Below are 15,537 nucleotides of genomic sequence, written 5' to 3'. Positions count from 1 at the left end.
CTTGTTTCCACCCGCCAGTGGCTCCCCACCCATGAAAATAAAGGCAGACTCCTCTCCACGTCACTGACAGGGTGGATTCTTTTCCTGTTGCTGCTCTAACAAATCAACATAAATCTGGCCACTTAAAACAACACATTTATTATCTTACAGTCTGGTAGGTCAGAACTCCAACATGGGTCTTGCTGGGCTAAAATCAGGGTAAGATTCTTAGATTCCCTGGATAAGAACATAGATATCTTGGAGGGGGGAGCATTATTCTGCTTCCAACGTTGTGTGATCAAGCCCTGCCACCTCCAACAATGCCCAGATCGGACACCTTCTGGGTTCCAATATTCAGACCTCTGTGTTTCTCCACACACCTTGTGCTGCATGTGAAGTCGCTTTAGTCTTGTCCAACTCCTTGCTACCCTATGGACTGTGGCCCCCCAGGCTCCTCTGTCCACGGAATTCTCCAGGCAAGAATACTGGAGTGGGTTGCCATTTCCTTCTCCAGGGGATCTTCTCCATTGACCCAGGGATCGAACCCAGGTCTCTTATGTTTCCGACACTGGCGGGCAGGTTCTTCACCGCTACCGCCACCTGGGGAGCCCTTAGCTTCCACAAACCTTAGCAAGTTCATTTCGACCGCAGGGCCTGTGCACTGGCCCTTTGCTCTGTCCAGAGTCTGGCCCTGGTCCTTGAAAGTCAGTCTTCCCACTTTCACTAGAAGCGCCCTTCTTGAAGAGCCCTTACCTGCCTACTGAGTGTGGGGCAGCCTCCTGGCCACCCTCCAGGACACACCCCATTTCCATTGTCTGCCGCTGGATATTTCCAGGTCTGTCTGGTTTTTCTCTGCATGCTTGGCGAGGCACGTACTGGGATCTGTTCTTTGAGTGTCATTCACGTTGTCCTTCCTATAGCCCCATGAGACAGGGATCTCAGAGGAGAGCGCTGACTCACAGGAGGTAGGAACTTGCCCCAGGTCACTCAGCCAGGAGGAGTGGGAGCCGGAACACAGACAGGCTGCCTCCGCAGACCCAGGACATCACCTGGCAGGACAGGCTCTCCAGACATACTTGTTGAATGAGCACATTATCTTACTAGTTAGATTCCTGCTGGGAAGGTAAAACCTCTAATTACGCAGTCAGAGAAAGAGCTCCAAGCTGATACTGACAAGTCTGTATGTTTTCACATTACAGTGTAAATGACTGAAGGTGTCTGATGTTTTTCTGAAAGTAGTTTTGTGTTTTGTCTTTTTTTGCCTGCAGGTACTCGTGTGTTACAGGCTTCCCTAGTGACTCAGACAGTAAAGAATCCACCGGCAGTGCAGGAGACCCTGATCCCTGGGTCGGAAAGATCCCCTGGAGAAGGAAATGGCAACCCACTCCAGTATTCTTGCCTGGAAAATTCCACGGACAGAGGAGCTTGGGGGGCCACAGTCCACGGGGTCGCAAAGAGTCAGACATGACTGGGCAACTAAATGACAATTTTCTTTTAAATGAAAAAGTCTGTGATGTCCTTATTTTAAGTTTCAGGCAGTCCCAAAGAAGCAGGAAAAACTGGGTGGAGTCTTTGAAAGGACAAAGAAGGTCCTATCCACCCAGGGAGTCTGCCCTGTGGCCCCAGGGCTGCATAAGCCTGGGGAAAGTCTGTAGAAACCTGGCAGTCCCGCCATTGTCCCTGCTGATGAGGGGCATCATCCAGTCTCCGGTGCCACTCAGCAGACAGACACTCCTCCTGGGGCAGCTGACAAGGAGGCAGGTCAGGGTGGCCGTTTGTAAGGGGACTGGTGCCCCAGTGGCAGGGCGAGCGCTCCACAGGCACTGGCTGGTTCTGCCAAGAATCAAGGCAGGTGTCAAACAGGACCCGCCAGGGTGAGCAGGCCTAGGAGGGCATCAGTTCCTACCTGGAAGACTCCAGCCCAGCCCAAGGACCCAGTGCACTGTCTCCTTCCCCAGCTGGTCACCTCCAGTCCACACCTCAGCCTGCACTGACCAATGCCCCTGAGGGCTAGAAACTGCCCCAGCGGAGCAAAGGGATCTCCGCTCTTCACTGCGATCAGGGCAGTCCTTGACAGGACTGGGAAAGAGTCACACTCCTGAAGGTGCCGAGGAAAGATGGAGGCTGCTGGAGAAAGGGGAAATGCCAGGATGGCCTTCCGGTCACCCATCCTCACCCTGAGCCCACCCATTTGTCTAAACCCTGTGCCTGTGGGGAGTGAATCCCTGGATCAATACTCATGAAGGTCTGCAGAATGGCAATCTCGCCCTCCCTGCAAGAGGCTCTTCTGGTCTTCCCATCCAGGGGGTCGTCATCTGTTTTCCCTTCTCCGGATACGGGCAGGTCTTGTGACTTGCTTTGGCCAGCAGAACACACTGGAAGCGATATACCAGTTCCAAGGCTGGCTCTGGATTAACCTTATTGTCTAGTTTCTGAATCTGATGTTTTGACATCTGGGGCTGTGTGACTTGGCACAGACTGTTCCTCAGCAGGGGGGTGGGGGGCGGCGTGGCTAGCAAATTCCTAGAGGCAGCAAACAACACAACACCCTCCTTGCCCGTGCCCAGCACACCTTAGGTGGCAAACCAACCAAAGCTGAGCCCATCCCCCTGATTATCTGGTCTGACACCTGTGAGACACTAACACCCCACCCTAGCCATGCCCCCCCAACAACCCCAGGGTCCATCAACTAGGAACAGCCCTATACTGCCATCTCGCTCACATTATTCCAACTAGCCAGTCCTAACTCTAGTGTTCTTACCCTGTCTCAAGACCCCCAGTACAGGCTTTCCCAAAGTTTCCATCCCTGTCTCTGCCTGATGTTTTCTCTGTGACCCTCTTCTCTCGAGAACTCTAAGTGTTAATAACATGCTATCTTTTCCCCGGCACTGTCTCCTGATCTGTTGCCCCCACCCCGCCTGACTGAAACCGAAATGTTAGCTCCATGGCAGACCAGCGTCTCAAGAAGTCTGGTGCATCCTGCTGGCCTTAGCCCTCAGCCGCTTTCCAAAGTGCAGAAAGCCCAGGCCAGCCTGCTGGAGGATGGGGGACTCCATGGAGCAGAGGCACCCTGGACCACCCAGCCCTGGCTAACCCAGCAGCTGTCCACAGACCAAGAGGAGCCCAGGCCTAGAGAGTGGAGCCTGGAGCCCGTGAGCAGAACAGCTGAGCTGAGTCCTGCTCAAACTGGTGACTTGATCAGCCAGTTCCAGACCCAGAGCAGCCGGATCAGAACCAAATGCAGGATCCTTGTCTGTTTAGTTCTTGGTGAATGGGCCGTGAAAGTGAAAGTGTCAATCACCTAGTCGTGTCTGACTCTTTGCAACTCCACAGACTGTAGCCCACCATGCTCCTCTGTCCATGGGATTTCCCAGGTGAGAATACTGGAGTGAGCAGCCATGCCCTTCTTCAGTTGGATCTTTCTGACCCAGGAATCGAACCCGGGTCTCCCACATATCAATCACATGATATTTTACCATGCGAGCCACCAGGGAAGCCCATGGACCGTGGCAGGCATCAAATATGTGTTTTATGAAATAACTCATTTTCGATTTGAATGATTCACACATCCCAGTAGCTGTGGTTCATCTCCACGTATCCTTCTAAAACAGATCAGTCGCTCAGTTGTGTCTGACTCTTTGTGACCCCATGGACTGTAGCCCGCCAGGCTCCTCTGTCCATGGGATTCTCCAGGCATGAATACTGGAGTGGGTTGCCATTTCCTCCTCCAGGGGATCTTCCAGACCCAGGGATCAAACCCAAGTCTCTTGCCTCTCCTGCATTTGTCACTCAGATTCTTTACCACTAGCACCACCGGGGAAGCCCTCTAATACAAGGACTGGTTATAAAACTGTGCAGCAGGGTTGGCAAATACTCCTGGTGCTACGAGCATGGCAGATACCTCTCTAATCAAGCATGGTGTTCTTTCACAGTGAGGTCCGAAATGAACAACAATCCATCCCAACCAAGGCTCCAGGCCGCCCCAGGTTATCTGTCTAAATAGGCAACAGAATTGACATTGATAAACTGACCACAACTGAGACAGACTGGGACCTGGGACCCTGCAGCGCTGGAAACAACTCTCCTTGAGTAGGGAAATACAAAGAAGCTGTATGAGACTAAAAATAACTGCGTGCATGCACAGCTGGGGCAAATTCTGGGTACAGAGACCAAAAGGCCCGACTGCCACTTTTGAGGAGCCTGGAGCAAAAGCAGGGTACTGTGCATGCCGTCTGCACTCCACACCACCAGAGGGGTGGGCAGAGCACCTAAGCCACCGTTCCCACCTGACCCCTGGCCACACTCCTACCTACACCCCCGTATAAGGAACAAGCTTCCCCATTCCTGGGGAGTGAGTGAGCAAGGGAACTTGTCACTTGTTCTTGATCCCACCTGCTGCAGCAGGGCCCCACAAAGCCTTGTCTGGCCTTGTCTGGGCTCTAGTCAATTTCTGTTGATTGGGGAAGGCCAAGAACGCTGCTTGATAACAACACTACCCCAGGATGGAACATGTTCAAATTCCCATGTTTCCACCCTTCTGCATCTAATTCGGGGAGTAGGCACGGAACCCGCGCCGCCTTCTTTCCCTCCGCCTCCGTCAGTGGGGTTCGGTGGGTGGGGGCATCTTTCCTCCCTCTCGCTGCTCCCTCAGGCTCTGATCCTAATACAAGGATTCAGTTGCTACTGTCTCGGGTGCATCAGGCTCCCTGTCTACAGCATGAGGATAATGGTGCTACCATTGTCTGCTTTAAAGTTTCAAAGAAGGACAAGCGTAACGTCTACAGTACGAAAGTGACTTGGGAAAGACAAGGAGAGTGAATTAAATCATCATTTTCCTGACAATGTGTTCAAAAAAACAAGGGAAGAAGCCAAGAAAGAGGAAGGCATATGATCCAGAAAACGTAAACTCCAGTCCAGGCCAAAGTCCCTGGGTAGCCGCAGGGCTATGAGCCCAGAGAAGGTTCAGCAAAACTGGAATCCAGGGGCAAGGAGCCCGGCAGAATAGGGACCAGGCAAGAGGTTTTTGGAAACTACTGTGCTCATGTAGAGGACGGATGGGGCAAAGGAGAAAAACTTTGAGGAAAACCAAAAAGTTACACAAGAAAGAAAATTAATCATGGTAGGTTACTTGGCTCTGTAGCAAACAATGGAACAAAGTACTCATCTGTCATCACAGGAGATCAATTACTTAGAAATGTGGAATAATTTCCAGGGCATTTGAAAACAGTTGCCTCAAGAGAAAGAGAGAGAGGACTATGGGACCATTTCTTGAAAGCCACAAACTACCAAAAATCCCCTCCCAAGAAAAAAAAAAAGCTACCTGAAGGAGTTTTGTACCTGTCAAAGAAACTGAATCCATAGTTAAGAATCTTCCAGAAAAGAAATCTCCAAGCCCACATGGTTTCATTGGTCAATTCTATCAAACACTGCAAGAGGAACTGACACCACCTCTACATAGTCTCTTCCGGAAAACAGAAAGAAGGGGACAACTCACAGTTCATTTTAGGAAGCCAGTGTTATGGTAACGCACCCAGGCAAAGACAGGAAAAGAAATACACAGACGAAGGGTCAGCAAATTGTCTGTAGAAACATGGCCAGAGAGTCAAATTTTCCAACTTTGCAGCCCATAGTCTCTGTTGCAACTACTCACCTGTACAGTTGTAGTACAAAAAGCAGTGATGCTGACGTGTAAGGGAATCAGCGTGGCCAGATTTGAGCCCCAGTGGGCTGGATATGTTTCATGGGCTATAGTTTGCTGACCCCTGCTATATATCAATATCCCTCATCAACAAGATACAAGAATTCTCACAAAACATTAGCGAGCAGAATCCAGAAATATATACGGTGTATAAGATGACATGATTCAATTAGGGTTTATCTGGGAGTGCAAGGCTGGTTTCAAAATTAGAAAATCACATGACATTGTAAATCAATTATACTACAATTAAAGTTTTTAATTCAATTTAAAAAAGTCAATCAATGTTATCCACTTTAATAACAGACTGAAGAATAACCACAAGATCATATCAGTTGAGGGAGACAAAGCATGTGATAAGATTTAGCATCCATTTATAATAAAACATGCTGTGATGATGCTATAATATCACAATAATAAAAGATGATGCTGTGAAAGTGCTGCACTCAATATGCCAGCAAATTTGGAAAACTCAGCACTGGCCACAGGACTGGAAAAGGTCAGTTTTCATTCCAATCCCAAAGAAAGGCAATGCCAAAGAATGCTCAAACTACTGCACAATTGCACTCATCTCACACGCTAGCAAAAACAATACGTGAACCATGGACTTCCAGATGATCAAGCTGGATTTAGAAAAGGCAGAGGAGCCAAAGATCAAATTGCCAACATCCATTCGATTATCAAAAAAGCAAAAGAGTTCCAGAAAAATATCTACTTCTGCTTTATTGACTATGCCAAAGCCTTTGACTGTGTGGATCACAACAAACTGGAAATTCTTAAAAGAGATGGGAATACCAGACCACCTGACCTGCCTCCTGAGAAATCTGTGTGCAGGTCAAGAAGCAACAGTTAGAACTGGACATGGAACAACAGACTGGTTCCAAATCAGAAAAGGAGTACATCAAGGCTGTATATTGTCACCCTGCTTATTTAATTTTATGCAGAGTACATCATGCAAAATGCTGGGCTGGGTGAAGCACAAGCTGGAATAAAGATTACCGGGAGCAATATCAATAACCTCAGATATGCAGATGACACCATCCTTATGGCAGAAAGCGAAGAACTAAAGAGCCTCTTGATGAAATTGAAAGAGGAGAGTGAAAAAGTTGGCTTAAAGCTCAATGTTCAGAAAGATCATGGCATCCGGTTCCATCGCTTCATGGTAAATAGACGGGGAAACAATGGAAACAGTGTCAGACTTTTATTTTTTTGGGCTCCAAAATCACTGCAGATGGTGACCGCAGCCATGAAATTAAGACACTTGCTCCTTGGAAGAAAAGCTATGACCAACCTAGACAGCATATTAAAAAGCAGACACATTACTTTGCCAACAAAAGTCTGTCTAGTCAAAGCTATGGTTTTTTCAGTAGTCATGTACAGATGGACCACAAAGAAAGCTGAGCACTGAAGAATTGATGCTTTTGAACTGTGGTGCTGGAGAAGACTCTTGAGAGTCTCTTGGACTGCAAGGAGTTCTAATCAGTCTATCTTAAAGGAAATCAGTCCTGAATATTCATTGGAAGGACTGATGCTGAAGCTGAATCTCCACTACTTTGGCCACCTGATGTGAAGAACTGACTCATTTGAAAAGACCCTGATGCTGGGAAAGATTGAAGGCAGGAGAAAAAGGGGACATGAGATGGTTAGATGGCATCACCAACTCAATGGACATGAATTTGAGTAAGCTCTGGGAGTTGGTGATGAACAGGGAAGCCTGGTGTGCTGCAGTCCATGGGGTTGCAAGGAATCGGACATGACTGAGCTACTGAACTGAACTATAATAAAAACTCTATTAAGCTATGGCTAGAAAACCTTAACCTGACAAATGGCTTCTACAAAGACCTACAGCCTAGCATCCCACTTAACACTAAAAAACTAAATGCAGGACATTCCTGGCGGTCCAGTGGCTAAGACATTCCACTCCAAAGGCAGGGGGCCTGGGTTCCATCCCTTATCAGGAAACTAGAGCCCACATGTTGCAACTGAGACCCAGTGCAGCCAAATAAATAAATAAAATAAATATTTTAAAAACAGACAAAAAAGCTGAACGCATCCTTCCTACAGCAAGGATGTCTGCTGTTACTCAACACAGTATTAGAAGTTTAATAAGTGTAATCAGGCTAAACAAATAAATAAATGGCACATGTATAAAAAAGGGAGAAATAAAATTGCCCCTGTTGGACTGGGAAGAAGGCTGAGCGCCGAAGAATTGATGCTTTTGAACTGTGGTGTTGGAGAAGACTCTTGAGAGTCCCTTGGACTGCAAGGAGATCCAACCAGTCCATTCTGAAGGAGATCAGCCCTGGGATTTCTTTGGAAGGAATGATGCTGAAGCTGAAACTGCAGTACTTTGGCCACCTCATGCTAAGAGTTGACTCATTGAAAAGACTCTGATGCTGGGAGGGATTGGGGGCAGGAGGAGAAGGGGACGACAGAGGATGAGATGGCTGGATGGCATCACTGACTCGATGGCCGTGAGTCTGAGTGAACTCCGGGAGTTGGTGATGGACAGCGAGGCCTGGCGTGCTGCGATTCATGGGGTCGCAAAGAGTCGGACCCGACTGAGCGACTGAACTGACTGACTGACTGACAGATAGCCTGATTGTTTATGTAAAAAATCTGAGGGAATCTACAAAAAGAAATCCCTATAGCTAATAAGTGAGTTCCACAAAGTCATAGGATACCGTGTCAACATAGAAAAGCCCACTGAATTTCCGTAGTCTAGGAATATAGCATTGGAAATGAAAAAATCTTAAAACTAATACTACTTAAAATAGCTCCAAAGATGAAATACTTAGATTTTAAATCTAACAAAGCATATTCACATTGAAAATTTTAAAATACTGATGAAAAAAATCAAGGAAGATCTAAATAAATGGAAAGACATGTAATTTTCATGTCATTGGAAAACTCAATATTAAAATGCCACATATGTACATGTGTATGTTCTTAGTCATATCCAACTCTTTGAGACCCCAGGGACGGTAGCCCACCAGGCTCCATTGGATACTCCAGGCAAGAATACTGGAGTGGGTTGCCATGCCCTCCTCCAGGGGATCTTCCAGACCCAGGGATCGAACCCACACGTCTTACATCTCCTGCATTCACAGGCAGGTTCTTTACCTCCTGGGAAGCCCCTTCAATTGAGAATTGCCTTTAAAAACATGTATCTTAACATAAACTTCACACTTTATATAAAAATTAACTCAAAACAGATCACAGATCAAAATGTAAAGAAGCAAAACTATAAAAATTTTAGAAAAAAAAAACATACGAGAAAACTTTAATGATCCAAAGTCAGAGAGTTCTTAGACTTAAAACCAAAAGCAAAATCTATAAAAATAAAAAATTAATCAGTTGGACTTCATCAACATTAAAAACCTTTCCTCTGGAAAAGACACTGTTGAGACAAGATGCAGTGAATGAAATAATGCCATTTGTAGCAACATGGATGGATCTAGAGATTTTCATCCTAAATGAAGTCAGAGAAATACCATATGATATTACTTACATGTACAATCTAAAAATAATAATGATACAAATGAACTTATTTACAAAACAGAAACAAACTCAAAGACTTAGAAAACAAATGTATGGTTACTAAAGGGGAAAGTGAGGGGAGAGGGATAAAGTAGAAGCTTGGGATTAACATACACATACTATTCCATATAAAATAGATAGCCAACAAGGACCTACTGTAGAGCATGGAGAACTACACTCAATACTCTGTTATAATCCATATGGGAAAAGAATCTGAAAAAGAACAGATAGAGGAACATGTATAATTAAATCACTTTGCTGTGTACCTGAGACTAACACAGCATTGTAAATCAACTATACTCTGATATAAAATTAAAAATAAAAAAATAATTAATAAAAATTTAAAAAGACAGGCTGCAGAAAATATTAGCAACTCACACACCTGAAAAAACGATTTCTAATTAAAATATATAAAATATTAGAATACTTAAAACTTAACCATAAGAAAACAAACCACCCATTTGGAAAATGGGCAGAGGGCCTGGAGAGACACTTCACCCAGTAGACTATCCAAATGTTAAATAAGCACATGAAGAGATGCCAATATTACCAATCATTAGAGAAATGGGCATTTAAACCAAAACAAGACATCATTCCATACCCATTAGAGTGACTTGGAGACAAATAAACAAACCTAATAATATTAAGTGCTGGTGAAGATGCAGGGTAACTAGGCTTTCTATGCATTGCTGGTAGGAATGTAAAATGATAAAGTGAAGGATTTCAGTCGTGTCCGACTCTTTGGGACCCCATGGACTGTAGCCTACCAGGTTCCACCATCCATAGGATTTTCCGGGCAAGAATACTGGAGTGGGTTGCCGTTTCCTTCTCCAGGAGATCACCCAGGGATTGAACCCGGGTCTCCCACATGGTAGGCATTGTAGGCAGACACTTTACTGTCTGAGCCACCAGGGAAGATCCTGAAAATGATAAAACTGAATGGAATATAGCCTAGCTGCTTCTTACAAAGTTAAAGATACCAAATGACCCAGCAATCCCACTCTTAGATATTTACCCGAGAGAAATGAGTGTTTACATTCCACAAAAAGCTGTATGGGGAATATTTATAGCAGCTCTAGTCATAGTCACCGAAAACTGGAATTGACAGCATGGGAGTCATTAAGTTCAATGGCTGAGCTGACTGTGATATGTCCACACAGTGGAGCACCACCCAGCAATAGGAAGGAACTGTGCATTCCCAGAATGACATGGATACATTGCACTAAGTTAAAGAAGTCAGAATCAAAGTCTATGTACTTTTTACTTCCATTTATATGACATTATGAAGATGAAAAACTATAATGATGAAGAACAGATCAGTGATGCCAGGGGCTGCAGTGGGCAGACATGTGCCTACATAGGGGCATCATGATGTCATTCTGGATTGGTGGAACCGTTCTGGCTCCTGACTGTGGTGGAGATGGCCAAGCATAGAGCATAGCTCTACGGTTAAAATCATGGAAATGTACACTAGAGACATTTTTTTCCCCAATAAACTCCAAAAAGCAATGTATCCAATGGGAGTAGACAGTCAAAAGAATGAATCTCTAACAGTGCATTTTGGAACCCTGTGACAATTGATCACAAGGAGAGGTTTGGGAGAGGGGGAAATATTCTGAAATACTACAGCACCCGCATCCCACTGAGGAGGTTGAGGGCCACCATGGGGGAGAAGGGTGAGGCATGGGGCTTTGTTAAGTGCCCTTCCTTTCCGGTCTCCCCTGCAAGGCTGTCTCTCTTTCTAGGGTGAGACCACAGAGTGGGCAGCAGTGTTGGAAAAGGGCCTGCATTTATGGGATCCCCGCACTGCTCAACCTCCACTCCTTTCCCAGGACCACCGGTTCTCCAACAGCAGATCTCAAAAGTCTTTCAAAGTGACTCAGGACAGACGTGATGAAAAGCCAGACAGGGACTGGGGGTGAGATTCCCCAACCTACACAGGACTTTGGGCAAAGGACAGTTTCACTAGATTTTTTAAACTAACTTCCATGGAGAATCCCTTCTGCTCCCTTTCCCTCTCACCAAGCCCAGTGAGGCAGGTGCTTTTGCAGGTAAAGAAATCAAGGTTTAGAGGATAAGGAATTTGAGGAAGCCTGGACATGGCAGGGAAGGGATGGGACCCAGATCTTCCCCCAAGAACACAGCCTGAAAGAGCTTACTTCCCTATTTGAACAGCAGCTGCAAACATCTGAGAACTGCCCAGGGTCTCACTTTGTCCAGGTAACCTTGAGAGAGCAAGTAACAGCAGGAGAGAGCCCCCCCAGCATCCTGTCTACCCTGCCCCCTCTGCTGGCCCGGGGTGGGGGCCCAACTAAGAGATGCACCTCCGTGTGCTCCTGGCTTCGCACTCTGGGCCTGAGGCTCTGTTTTGTAATCTGCAATGGGCAACCCTATTGTTCTGCTTGGTGGGTTCCTTGTGGGGACCTTCTGCGGCCTGGCACCTCACCCCCTTCCACACTAAGATGGACCAAGTTTGGTCTGAACTAAATTCTCCCTTCCTGCATCCCAAGGGCTTCTAAGTGGCCACCGATATGCCTGCTTGGTTCAGATATTCAGTTCATGGGTGAGAGTCTGTGGAGAAGGGCAAAGGCTTAGAGCCCAAAAACAGAGGTGAGGCTGTGTGACCCTGAGTAAGTCACAATCTCCCTGGGCCTCAGCTCCCTCGTCTGCAAAATGGGGGTGGTGACAGTTCCCAACTCACAAGGCTGCTCTGAGAATAAAGAGCATGGGAGATGCTTAGCAAAGAAACAGGCGTTCATCCGTCACTCAGCAAGCTTTCCTTCCGAATGGGCAACCCACTCCAGGATTCTTGCCTGGGAAATCCCACTGATAGAGAAGCCTGGCAGGCTACAGTCCATGGGGTCGCAAAGAGTCACATAGGACTGAGCGACTGAACACACACGCTCACTGCCATTACTGTTACTGCTGTGGATGGTATTGTCAGGGTAGCTGCCCCACAACTCATAGAACACGTGGTCACAGATGGAGGGGTCTCAGGTTTTCAGAACCAGTCTGGTGATAGCTGGCTTGGAATTCAGCAGGTCGAGTCTTACCTTTGAAAGAGCACTTTTAACTGAATTCTTTTTTCTTTTTCTACAGCACTGCTGCAGCATGTGGGACCTTAGCTCCCTGACCAGGGATCCAAATGGATCCCCCTGCTTTGGACGTGAGGCGTTTCAACCACTGGACCATCAAGGAACTCCCTTTAATCTGCATTTTTATCTTAATTTTTACTATCAATCCTTGCTGCTTAATGTAAAAGTGAATCTGTTCAAGTACATAAATCCATCAGGATTCCAATAGCCACAAGTCAGGGAGAGAAAACCTAAGGGAAAGCTGCCTATAAGTTTGGGAAAGAAACTTAGTCCCAAATCTAAGGTCCCCCAGGCTCAGAGTGAAGCTGCTTCAGACACCTCCCCATCCACCCCTGCCTGGGAAGTGCTGTGGACTGCCAAGAAAGTTGGTGGTGGGAGCCACACGCTAAATTGGCTATTATGATGTTAGTTGCTCAGTCCTGTCAGACTCTTTGCGATCCCATGGACTGTAGCCCACCAGGCTCCTCTGTCCATGGGATTCTCCAGGCAAGAATACTGGAGTGGAGGGTTGCCATGCCCTCCTCCAGGGGATCTTCCCCACCCAGGGATAGAGCCTGGGGCTCCCACATAGAAGAAGGCAGATTCTTCACCATCTGAGCCACCAGGGCTATACCACCAGTACAAAATGTTTTTGGTGTTTAAAAAAAAAAAAAAAGTTTTGTTTTGTTTTTAAAGTTGGTGGGAAGAAGGATATTTCGGTTAGAAATTTAAGTGTTGGAAGTTGGAGGCAGGGGACATCCTCTACTCTAATCCGGTGAGCGGGGAGCTCTTCTGGAGACCCGAGGAGGACCAACGTCTCCTGAGATCTTCTCAGGCAGAGCCTTCTCTCTGTCTGTCTCTGTCTCTCTCTCCCTCAGCGGACCGAGGCTTTCGCACCAACTGCTCAGACCAGCCCGGGTCCTCCCAGACGCCCGGCCCGCGATGCATCCGATGACAGATGAGGGACGGAACCCCAGTCCCAGCCTGGCTCCAAGCCCCCGGCCCGAGCATTCCGGTGGAATGTGGCGAGCCAAGGTCCTTCGGCCTCGGCGTGGCCTCCCCTGCAAGCAGAATCAGGGAACTGGCGGGAGGGACACTGACCTGGGAAGCCCGCGATTCGGGGCAGGCGAGGAAGAGCAGCAGAAGGAAGAGCGCCCGGGGACACTTGGGCACCATCTTTGCCAACCGGAACCTTTCCGCTTGGGAAGGGGAGATAACTTGGTCTGCTGCCCCCGCCGAGGCTGTCCCAACCGATGCCGCGGCCGCCCCTGCGGGGAACCGGGCTCCGCTCGGTCCGGATCGGCTCGGGTAGGGAGGAAAGCGGGAGCCCGGGAGCGCAGCTCGGCCCGCCGCGCTCGGGAGGCGCAGTCCCGGATCCAGGTGCGCCGCGCGCGGACCTGGAGCTCCCGCGGCCACCAGCGTCCGCTGCCGCCTGCACGAGACAGTCCCGGCGAGGCGGGGAGGCGCCGGCCCCTTGGCCAAAGCCGAGGAGGAGGGGCTGCCCGGCCAGGAATGCGCCTGGGAGCGCGCCCAACCCGCGCGGCTCCCGGAGGAGGCCCGGCGCGACGCAGAGGACGAGCGCCGGCATCCCGAGCGCCCTCGCGGGGGAGGCGGCCGAGGCGGCGCACACGTGCGTGCGGAGCCCCGGAGCCCATCCCAGCGCCGGGTCTCTCCTGACCCGCCCCTTTCCAGCCCGGGGACACTGAGGCTGACCTCATCCAGCGGCAAGCGAGATTCAAATCCAGGTCTGTCCAACTTCAGAGAGCGCGCGCGCGCGGACGTTTTCCTCCCCGGCACTCGGAAGTCAGGACTAGTGTGGGCGCGTGATGGACTTAATGAACTCAGACCGAGTTCTCCACCCGAGAACTGCTATCGGAGTACAAGAACACTCAAGCACAGTGACTCAGAATCAGCAGCCCTCCTCATCTGCTGCCCTCCACTCCCCAGTGGAAGGAGAAACAGTTTGAACTGGGAGGCAGGGGAACACTGGATGCTTTGCTGAGGTTGGGTGGGACACGCCGCTGGGAAGCACAGACATTAGCAGTCTGAGTCCCCCTGCATCCAGGGACTGTGGGAGGATCCAGATGGCCTCAGCTCCAAGCTCCTGGAAAACACTGTTTAAGTTCTTACTGGAAGAATGTTTCAGAAGGCAACACTGCAGATGTAATGGTGCACACCAAGTCTGGCCAAACCTCAAATCTATTTTTTCTGTTTCCAAATTTCATTTAGCAGAGCCCATTCAGAGCTCAAAGGCTACGTAGCCTTAGAGCCGAACTGTTTTCTTTTGGAAGGCGGAGGGGGAAATTGGGGAAAACGAGGGGCCTGCTGCAGCCTGGCCACCTGGGCAGACACTACCCAGGAAGTCCGGCGGGGCTGCCCCGCCACCTTCCCGCCGGGGAAGGAGAGCGCGCCTGTGAACTGTTACCTGCGCTCCTGGGGAGGCGGCTTGAAGGACACGGGACAACACACTGCTCCTCCCTATCCAGGTGGAGGGGGCCAAGGAGCCCGGGCGGAACCCACAGCCTGTGCAAATCGGGGTATTTCTGCCTCCAGCGCTCATGTTTGCTGTCTTTGCCAAAGCCCAGTGTCCCCATCTTTGTATTCTCCCCTCCTCCACCTCTAGAGAAGAATTTCTTCTGGTCAATGAGGCTGTGTTTATTTTGTATTTTATCCCACCTGATGTTTACATGGCAACTGCCACCCCCAAAACCAAGGCTTCTCGGCCCTGAGCCTGCTTGTGCTGGAGCCATTAGTGCCTGAGAACTTCCTCCTGCCGCGCCCTCTGAATGGATGCACAGACCTGAAGACACTCCTGAGTTCACCAATGAAAAAATGAAAGCTGGGAGTGGCTGAGTGACTGGTCTATGGTTTGCAGACTCAAGGGTCTTCAGAGCAGGGCTATTTCCAGCACAGGCTACCTTCAACCTTCATCCCACATCTTAAATACTTAAATATTCAGTCATAGGATTTCTGAAATTTTGTTTACAGGAACAGAGTTTTTCCTGGTTTCTGGCTTCATTCATCCCTTTCTCTCTCTCACTTTTTCTCCCTTGCTCCCCACTTCTCTTTCTCTTCCTCCACCTCCTTTTCCTCTTCTCATTCCCCTTCTTCTTCTCCTTCTTTTTCTTCCTCTACTTCTTTACTTCTCAAGCATTCCTAAGTTTCAACACAGATTTTTTTTCCTACTTACCAGTTTGTTTCCCTTGTCCTACGGCTGGCTTCTCTCGCATGCTCTAGCGTCCAGTCTGA

At 48.6% G+C, this 15,537-nt stretch overlaps 1 protein-coding gene across 2 annotated transcripts in view; it reads right to left on the bottom strand.

The window, feature by feature from the left end:
- The window catches only part of FBLN7 (fibulin 7), a 56,972-nt gene extending 43,240 nt beyond the window's left edge, over window positions 1-13,732 (bottom strand). The window contains exon 1 of one of the 2 annotated variants that reach the window (XM_070380177.1): window positions 13,390-13,732. In XM_070380177.1, coding sequence (XP_070236278.1) covers window positions 13,390-13,464 — 75 coding nt within the window. In that variant the 5' untranslated portion in view covers window positions 13,465-13,732. The remainder of the gene's footprint in view (window positions 1-13,389) is intronic. The other variant, XM_070380178.1, reaches the window with a different exon arrangement.
- Between the last annotated feature and the right edge of the window lie 1,805 nt (window positions 13,733-15,537).

Source organism: Bos mutus, chromosome 11 (genome assembly GCF_027580195.1).
Source record: "Bos mutus isolate GX-2022 chromosome 11, NWIPB_WYAK_1.1, whole genome shotgun sequence".
In the NCBI taxonomy this organism is placed as follows: domain Eukaryota; kingdom Metazoa; phylum Chordata; class Mammalia; order Artiodactyla; family Bovidae; genus Bos; species Bos mutus.
The sequence above is the reverse complement of the archived record's forward strand: the minus strand, read 5'-3'. Positions and strand labels throughout refer to the sequence as shown.